The sequence below is a fragment of the Gastrolobium bilobum genome, unplaced genomic scaffold (assembly GCF_033153095.1).
Source record: "Gastrolobium bilobum isolate Gb01-03AN ecotype WA unplaced genomic scaffold, APGP_CSIRO_Gbil_v1 utg966, whole genome shotgun sequence".
NCBI classification, from domain to species: domain Eukaryota; kingdom Viridiplantae; phylum Streptophyta; class Magnoliopsida; order Fabales; family Fabaceae; genus Gastrolobium; species Gastrolobium bilobum.
Genome location: NW_026899514.1, coordinates 673,266 through 683,136, shown reverse-complemented (window position 1 = coordinate 683,136; position 9,871 = coordinate 673,266). Strand labels below are relative to the sequence as shown.

The 9,871-nt window shown below is 31.7% G+C and overlaps 2 protein-coding genes across 2 annotated transcripts; both read left to right on the top strand.

Annotated features, from left to right (window-relative positions):
* The first annotated feature begins 1,374 nt into the window (after window positions 1–1,374).
* Window positions 1,375–2,542, top strand: LOC133290872 (protein PLANT CADMIUM RESISTANCE 2-like). The gene is made up of 4 exons (XM_061489015.1): window positions 1,375–1,474; window positions 1,626–1,697; window positions 1,807–2,022; window positions 2,147–2,542. Exons 1-4 carry the CDS (start codon window positions 1,405–1,407, stop codon window positions 2,221–2,223), a joined length of 435 nt encoding a protein of 144 aa, XP_061344999.1. The 5' UTR covers window positions 1,375–1,404; the 3' UTR covers window positions 2,224–2,542.
* A 5,356-nt stretch (window positions 2,543–7,898) lies between these two features.
* On the top strand, window positions 7,899–9,041 carry LOC133290873 (protein PLANT CADMIUM RESISTANCE 3-like). Its single transcript, XM_061489016.1, has 4 exons — window positions 7,899–7,987; window positions 8,134–8,205; window positions 8,311–8,523; window positions 8,644–9,041. The coding sequence occupies exons 1-4, from the start codon at window positions 7,918–7,920 to the stop codon at window positions 8,718–8,720; spliced, it is 432 nt and encodes a 143-aa protein (XP_061345000.1). The 5' UTR covers window positions 7,899–7,917; the 3' UTR covers window positions 8,721–9,041.
* Window positions 9,042–9,871: the final 830 nt, after the last annotated feature.

Here is a 9,871-nt window from a genome sequence, read left to right as displayed (position 1 = left end):
AAAGAGAGAGAATATATTGATTATTTTTTTAGTTTTGTTATATATATGTTGTAACTATTTAAATACTTTTCCTTTATCAATCTTACACTCTTTGCAATAATTATATTATTAATTGTTTCTTAATATAAAATAAATAATAATAATGATAGCATTAATAATAATATATTACCACTATTAATTATAATGATATTAATTATCACTTCACGATTTTACTGATACATATTGATATATCGATAGATATATTAAAAATTCTATCATTAGGTTAAGTCATCCAATGGTGTAACGAAAAGTTCATACAAGTCTTTAATTCTGACCATGGAAGTTAAAATTTAAATTTTATCTAAAATCGAAAAGAGGATAAAAATTGTAAAACGTAAAATTCTAATATAAAAAAAATCGTAAAAACGTAAGAGTGTTTGGAATTTTGATAAAATCGTTTTGATTAAAAAAATCGTAAAAGCGCAAATTTAAATCGATTTTTTTTTTTTTTTGGTATGCTTAAATCGGGATTTTAATTACCATGGTTCTGACCATAAATTTTTATTTTTTTATCATATAAATAGTAATCTCATCTTCCCGCAAAAGTTATAGAAGCCCTGGTTCAGCCAATATGACATTACATTACATTTATAATATCTCTTTCGAAAGTCTTTTAACTCAAAAGATACAGAAGGCATATATTCAGCTGAAATTCACACTTTTTATTAAAAGAACCAGGACAGAAAAAATTAAATTATATGTGAAAGCATATGGTTTTATATAATATCTCTGACATGACTTTTCGTATAAGAATTTATGAGATTTTTTGTTTTGGTAAATGAAGTTATGAGATTTTCAGTATAGATCAACATGCACACATTCACCTTATAGTTTGTATTAAAATTAAGTTTTTATTTAAAAAAAAAATGGGATGACAAGTATCAAATTATAAACTGCATGATTATAAATAAATGACTTAATACCATTTAATAATAATCAACTGCATGTATAGAACTTAAGCAATGAGGTGAGAATGCAAGTGAATGGTTTTTTGTGGTCACATCTCTGGTAGGCATTCATCTTCAGCTGATTCCCGGTCATATAAAAGTATTTATACAAATCAACAGTGAAATAATGTCTTAAGATAAATGGTGAAAAAAATAATCACCATTAATTGGTATATAGATGGTTAAGATTGTAAATGAATAGCTGAGATTCTTTCAGACGATCTAATATCATATGCACGTACGAGTGAATCCATACCTGATGTTGACCCAATTTATGTCTTGTTCGTTTGACCCGGGCTGCACAACAATTATTCTTTGGCCCCACTTCGCTTTTTCTTTATTTAATAAGGATATATATTGAGGCCTAAGGTTCCCTGCATAGTGCGTACACCAATAAGAAATTAAAAGCCTTAAAAAAATGGGCAACAAGGATGCTGTTGGTCCATGGTCAACTGGCTTTTGCGACTGCTTCTCTGACTGTAGCTCTTGTAAGATGTACTCTTATCTCCTGCTTCTTTAATTTGTATTAATTGTTTACGTGTCTTTAATATAACTACCACATACACCTAAGCTAGCTACCAAATTAAAGCAACACCAATTAATTTAATATATATTTTTTTTATCACTTTTGTTCATCAGGTTGCCTCACTTTATGGTGCCCCTGTGTTAGCTTCGGAAGGATAGCTGAGATCGCCGATAGAGGAACAACTTGTAAGTGTTTATTGAGCCTCAATTATCATTTTATTAAATTTTTTTTTTTTTTTTTGTGGAATTATATCTAAAGTTATTCTTCAATTTGTATTGGCAAATGCAATGGCAGCTTGTTGTGCAAATGGAACACTTTTCTGCATGCTTGCTGGTTTTACTACTCATTTGGTGTCACTCTACGCATGCATTTATCGTACAAAATTAAGGAGGCTACATGGGATTGAGGGAAACCAATGTGCTGATTGTTTGGTGAGTTGCCTCTGCCCCCACTTATCCATTTGCCAACAGTATCGTGAACTCCAAGCCCGTGGATTCGACGTGTCTGCTGGTAACTAAACTAAGCTAATATATAACCATTAATTATGTTCATAATGTTGTTTCTTGTTAATTTCGTGGATTATTTAAGCGAATTTGGGGAGCTCTGTGTGCTTCAATATATTTGCTTATTCTAGGTTGGGATGGGAATGTGCAAATGAATTCCCGCGGCGTCACGGCAGCTCCGGCAGTGCAAGGTGGCATGAGTCGTTAGCCGGTGGCATTCACTTGTGCTTTGCCTGTGTGATGAATAACAGTACTCGATCTGGTCTTCGTGTTGGTGGCGATCGATGTTTATATCTCAGTTCGTGGTTTGTAGTGTTACCAAATGAAATAAAGTGTCGTTCGTACCAGTATTATTTGGTCAAAAGAGGAAAAACAAAAAAAATTAGTGCATGTGTGCTCGTGTTTGTGTCCGCAACATAGTGCGATAATTGTTGTTTCTCTAATTTAAATTCCAGTATATATAGTTGTGTTTGTGTCATTGTGTGTGTGTTAGAACATCCAATAAAACTGAACAATCTATTGATATGAGAGGCTATGAAATCTAATCCTTTTTTGACGATAGATCTGCTCTAATCTTGAGAACATGAGAGAGTGTTTGAAAATAAAAAACAATTTGCATACGATGTTCTTCAAGATGTGACTGTGATAAATCCGCTCTAATCTACGTGGCTGTGTTAAGAACATAAGAAAGGTGTTTCAATAAATTTATCCTTAAGCGTTAAAAGCGTACCCATTTCAAAAATTGGAATGAGCCTATTGTTATTTTCAACGGGGTGGGTAAAAATCCTTGAAACGAACACGATGTTAAAATTTATGTTAGGGGTTGACCTATATCTAATTTTATATCGTATTTATGTTGAAAAAATATGATATGCAACAAATTTTGTTGCATCATGTGTCAACATGCAAATACGAATTTAATCTATATTTTTTGTTAATTATTATTTTGACCATCAAGTTATATGTTATGTCGTGTCAATGTTGAGAACTTATATATTTTAATTTGCAAGTTATTTGTACCGTGTCATATGAACCCACCAAAATTGTAGGTCATGTTTGTATCAAACGTCATTACACAAATAAAAAGTTGGTGCATTTCTTTCATTCCAAATTATCATCCCCAATTTTCAATTACTTAATTATCCACACTAATTTTTCAATTTTCCTTATAATTTTTAAATTTACTCTCTTATTTAAAATTTATTAATAGTCGGGTTTTTTTATTAACTATTATATTATCTATTCTTATTTCTAATTAAATTAAAAAAATCTCTTCTTAAATTGTTATGTTGGGCTGAATTAAATACTTTGAAAGAAAGACAAAGCCCAAGTAAAAGCAAACAGCAACTATATAACAATCGAATACAATGAGATCTACTAATTGGTAGGAAATCAACTAAGTACAAAAGACACAAGGCGGAGGAATCTGAGTGAGTATTATAAGAGCATCATCCACGTGGTTATTTAGCAATACTATCTTTTATTAAAGGCTCTTCTAATATATTTTTTGGTACTCGGATATGTTTAATTAAGAAAAATAAATTTATTAACATTTAAACGAATGATTGTTAGTATTAAATCCTTTTAAAAGCAAACATCTTAAAAAAAAGTAAAAAATTAAAATAAAATCTAGGTTTTTTTTTTTGAATAAACTACGTATATCCTTCACGGGAGGCAATCATGTTCGAGCGGGTCCATGATTAAGGCTTTAGACTCTTATCAAAGATAATGTCGGGGAGTTATAAAAAAAGAGTATTGGGTAGAGGCGGCAAAACTAGCTTGGCTCGGCGGACCAACCTTCCCAGAACCGGGTGAGACAGGCTAAGTTTTACAACCCATTTCAAAATAGGGGTGGGGTGGGCTCATTTTTTGGCGGGGCAGTCTGAGATTTTTAGCCCACTTTGAAAAGTGGAGCAAAGCAGGCTGACTCAATTTTTAGCAGGTTGATGGCGGGGAGACGCGGGGCGGGGCGAGCCATCCACTTTGTCACCTCTAATATTGAAAAGAATTAAACACATATTTTTACCTTCACACTTGCTCAGCTACTAATTTCTTATGCACCAAATGCACTACCATTGTTTGGTAAATAAAATCTAGATGAATATATATTCTGAACATTCTCCACACCATTAATGTAAAAAGTTAAAATAAAAATAAAAATATTTTGTGGTAAATAAATCTTCAGCAATAAGGTGAGAATGCAAGTGAATGGTTTTTTGTGGTCACATCACTAGTAGGTATTCATCTTTTTTTTGAAGAACAAAGGAAAGCAAGAAAAGGAACCAGAGTTAGGTACAGACAAGCCTTAAAGTCATTCCCAACACGAGCATGACAGCCCTGGGCAGGAGAATTAGAGGTGGTAATATGGGTTTAACCCGACGGGTCAACTCGCCAACCCGCCAAAACGGGGCGGGTTGGGTTACACTTTTCAACCCACCAACCCACCTCAACCCGCCCTGTTTAGTAGTGGGTTAAAATGGGTTGGTGGCGGGTCAGGTCGGGTTGGCCCGCGGGTTAGTTTTTTTTTTTTTTTTTTTTTACTATTAGGTAGTATTTTATTTGTCACTAAGCTTTTGTGATATACATTTTTTTTTATTTTAGTACTCCCCTAGAAAAATAAAGAAAAAAAACTTTACTTATGACAAAGATTATCCATATATAGAGGCAAAATTAAGTTTTTAAAAAATATTTGACTGAATATTAGCGTATATTTAGGCTTGAGATTGAAAAAAATTAAGGGAAATATGAAATAAAAATAAGTAATATTATAAAATTAATAATTATAATTTATTATTATTTTTAATTATTTTTTGTTTTTTAAGCGGGTTGACCCGCCAACCCGCCAACCCACCTCAAAACGGGGTGGGTTGATGTTTCCAACCCACCATCAAACGGCGGGTCAACCCGCCCCGCCCCGCTTTTGGCGGGTTGAAGGCGGGTCGGGACGGGTTGGCCCGTTTTGCCACCTCTAAGGAGAATAGAACAAGTTTACGCGCCAGTTACCTTCCAACGTGTGAGTAGCAAGCCAGTCGGCAATCTCATTGGCCTCTCTATTAGGATATTTAGGGCCCGTTTGGATGAGTTTTTTTTTTTCAAAAGCTGCTTTTTTTCAAGAAAAAAAACACTTTTCGTTTTTAGTTTATTTGGATGTCTGGCTTTTAAAAAAAGGAGAAGTCACAAAAAAAGTCAAAAACCTACTTTTTTCAGAAGTTACAAATTTTAACTTCTCAGAAAAGCAGAAGTCAAAAGCTAAATATTTTTTTCAAAAACTAAATATTTTTATAAAAATATAAATAGCTTTAACTTTTATAAAAAGTACTTTTAAAATAAAGAAGTGGTAAAAGTTACTTTTAAAAAAAGCTTAACCAAAAGACCTCTCAAAATGTCCAAAAGAATCAAATCGATCCATAACCAAACTATTCCACATCTTAACAATCGGTTATTTTTAAAAATCGATTTCATATGAAACTACATTTTATTTTATAAACTGGTTATTTAGCAAACTATAAAAATAATTGGTTATCCATGGTTATCCATAACCAAATCATTTTACAATTAAAGAACAAATAACTATTATCTTTTATCCATAACATTAAAATGTGAAAATTACATAAATATGAATCATTTTTAAATGTGACATCATTACAAAAGTCTCAAATACTAACAAAATTTATCGAAGAAAAATATTTCGTCGAAAATTTTGACAAAAATCATATTACGTAGAAAATAGAGACGAAAAAAAATTTCGTCGAAACTAGAGACGGAACAAGATTTTGTCATAATCACTGACATAAATTTTTTAGGGACAAAATATTTCAGTCAAATTTCTTGATAGAATCTAAATTTCATCGAAACTTTCGACAAAAACAATTTTGTCAAACTTTTAAACGAAAAATAATTATCTAAAAAATTTTGACGAAACACATTTTCATAAAAAAAATTGATAGAAAATAATTTTGTTAAAAATTTTTACGAAACATATTTTCGTCCAAATTTTTGACGAAAAATATTTTGCAGTGAAATTTTTTACGGAAAACACATTTACAGCGAAAAATTTTGACCAAAATTTTTTACGTAAAAACTTTTGACGAAAAATATTTCAGAAATTTTTTTTGATGAAAAATATTTCTATAAAAAGTTCCGATGGAAATTTTTTTTGTCAAAGTTCTTTACGGAATCTAAATTCCCTCCAATCACTTCCTTCAAATTTTTTGACGAAAAATATTTTTATAAAACATTTTGACGAAAATTATTTTGGTCAAAAAAATTTATCGAAATATTGTTCGTCATAAAAATTTTACAAAATTTTTTCATAGAAATGTGTTCCATTGAAAATTTTCATGGAAATGTTTTTTTATCAAAAAACTTGACGGAAATATTTTTCGTCGAAAATCTTCGATGAAAATGTGTTTCGTTAAAAATTTTGACGGAAATTTCTTTGTCAAAAAGTTTAACGAAAATGTTTCTGTCGAAAAATTTCGACGGAATTTGAATTCTGTAAAGAATTTTGATGAAATTTTTCCCGTCAAAAGTTTTCAAAGTAAATGTGTTTTGTGAAAAAATTTGATAGAAATATTTTTTTTGTTAAATGTTTTTTTGTGAAATATTTTGAGGGAAATGCTTTGACGAAATTTATATTCCGTAAAAAAATTCGACAATTTTTTTTTTGTCAAATTTGTTTACAGATATGTTTTTATTCACAAATTTTGATGAAAATATTTTTTGTCAAAAATTTTTGCAAAAATTTTTGATCAAAATGTTTTCCGTAAAAACAACGTGAAAAATTTCTATAAGAATCATTTTGTTATGAGAGTTCCAAAACAATGAAGATTCTTGCAAGAAATAGTTGGTCAACTACCTATAAGCGGGAGAAACAAACGACTACTTATAAAAATAGCACAATTCATCAATAATCGATTTTGAATTTGTTAAAAAATCAGTTTTGAAATTGATAACCGGTTTATGGTTCATAACCGGTTTTGATTTAAAACCGGTTTTCAATTAAAACCGGTTTAAACCGGTTTTCAGGTTTAAACCGGTTTTAATTCAAAATCGGTTATAAACCACAAATCGGTTTTAAAACCGGTTTTAAACCAGTTTGGACAAATTAAAAACCGATTTTTTTAAAAAAATTGTTCGGTTTAAAATCCAAACCGTTTAAAACTGATTTAGTTTGGTTTTTGACAATAATCGAACCGAACCGTTCCATGCACATCCCTACTCCCTATGAACATGAGTGATCCTGACGTTCCAAGGTCTTGAAAGCATGTTTTGGATTCTTCTGACAAGACTAGCGAAGGGCTGAAGATGGCTCCCCTCCTCCTGGATCACTTGGATAGCCGAAGAAGAATCAGACTCCAACCAGATGGATCTATACCCTGATGACCTCGGATATATTCATCTTTCAACTGATTCCCGGTCATATAAAAATATTTTAATACAAATCAACAGTGAAATAATGTGTTAAGATAAATGGTGAAAAAATAATCACTATTAATTGCCAGGGAAATCATACTCTTATATTATATGAGATTTATTTTTCATGTAACATTCACATTAAAAGATATATCTCTTTTTTTAAAAAAATAAAAATTGGTGGATTCTTCCTTATTTGTCTCATAGCATTATATAATTTCTCTCTCACCAGAGAAGTAAAGCCCTAATTGGTATATAGATGGTTAAGATTTTATATGAATAGCGAGATTCTTTCACACGATCTAATATCACATGAGTTCACATGAGTGCATCCATACCTAATGTTGACCCAATTTATGTCTTGTTCGTTTGACCCGGGCTCCACAACAATTATTCTTTGGGCCCACTTCCCTTTTTCTTTATTTAATAAGCATATATGTTGAGGCCTAAGGTTCCTGCTCACCAAGAAATTAAAAGCCTTAAAAAAATGGGCAACAAGGATGCTGTTGGTTCATGGTCAACAGGCTTTTGCGACTGCTGCTCTGACTGTGGCTCTTGTAAGATGTACTCTTATCTCCTGCTTCTTTAATTTCCGTTGTTTACATATCATTAACTACCACACACACCTAAGCTAGCTACCAAAGCAACACCGATTAATTTCTTTTTCTTTTTCTTTTTTTTTTTCACTTTTGTTCATCTGCAGGTTGCCTCACTTTATGGTGCCCCTGTGTTAGCTTCGGAAGGATAGCTGAGATCGTCGATAGAGGAACAACTTGTAAGTGTTTATTGAGCCTCAATTTATTAATTTTTTTTTTTGTGTGTGTGGAATTATATCTAAAGTTATTCTTCAATTTGTATTGGCAAATGCATGCAATGGCAGCTTGTTGTGCACATGGAACACTTTTCTACATACTTGGTGGTTTTACTCATTTTATGTCACTCTACGCATGCATTTATCGTACAAAATTAAGGAGGCTATATGGGATTGAGGGAAACCAATGTGCTGATTGTTTGGGGAGTTGCCTCTGCCCCCACTTATCCATTTGCCAAGAGTATCGTGAACTCCAAGCCCGTGGATTCGACATGTCTGCTGGTAATTAAACTCAGCTAATAACCATTAATTATGTTCATAATGTTGTTTCTTGTTAATTTCGTGGATTATTTAAGTGAATTTGGGGAGCTCTGTGTGCTTCAATATATTTGCTCTTTCTAGGTTGGGATGGGAATGTGCAAATGAATTCCCGCGGCTTCACGGCAGCTCCGGCAGTGCAAGGTGGCATGAGTCGTTAGCCGGTGGCATTCACTTGTGCTTTGCCTGTGTGATGAACATTGAACAGTACTCGATCTAATCTTCATGTTGATGGCGATCGATGTTTATATCTCAGTTCGTGGTTTGTAGTGTTACAAATGAAATAAAGTGTCGTTCGTACGAGTGTTATTTGGAGCTTTGTCAAAAGAGGAAAAACAAAAAAAAAAGTGTCATGTGTGCTCGTGTTTGTGTCCGCAACATTGTGCGATAATTGTTTTCGCTTATTTAAATTCCAGTATAGTTGTGTCTGTGTGTGTGTTAGAGCATCCAATAAAACTGACCAATCTATTGATATGAGAGGATATGTAATCTAATCCTTTTCTGAAGATAGATCTGCTCTAATCTTGAGAACACATCATGAGAAGAGTGTTTGAAAAAAAAATAAAGCAATTTGCATACGATGTTCTTCAAGATGTGACTCTGATAAATCCGCTCTAATCTACGTGGCTGTGATAAGAACATCAGGGTGGTGTTTAAACAAATTTATCATTAAGCGTTAAAAGCGTACCCATGTCAAAAATTGATGATAGCTCAGTTTCCTATGGCCAACTTAGCTAACATCATTTGTTTTAAGCAGGAAAATCTGAGTGAGTATTATAAGAGCATCATCCATGCAGTTATGTAGCAATACTATTTTTTATTAAAGGCTCTTCTAATATATTTTTTGGTACTTGAAGATGTTTAATTAAGAAAAATAAATTGATTAGCATTTAAAGAAAAAAATTAGCTTTTAAAAAGATGTAAATGTCAAAAGTTAAATATTTTTTTAAAAAAAATATAAATAACTTTACTTTTTTTAAAAATAAACACTTTTAAAATGATACAAAAAAAAAAACTTTTAAAATAAATAAAGCATAAAAAGAAATATTTTTAGGAAGGCAATCCAAACGGGCTAGAGCTAGTGGGAACTGGGAAGGACTCAAGCTTTGGTGCTTAGTAGATAGGTTTTCGGTTTCTAATTTCTATTTGTTTGGCTTAGGCTTTCATTTTATAAAAAAAAAAAATGTGTGGAAAAAGTTTTTTTTTTTTTAATATTTTGATTTTAAAGTATTGCGTGCAAAAACAATGCAATATTTTAATTTAAAGTTAGTTACATTCACATTGGATAGTATATAAATTAAATAAGGATTGA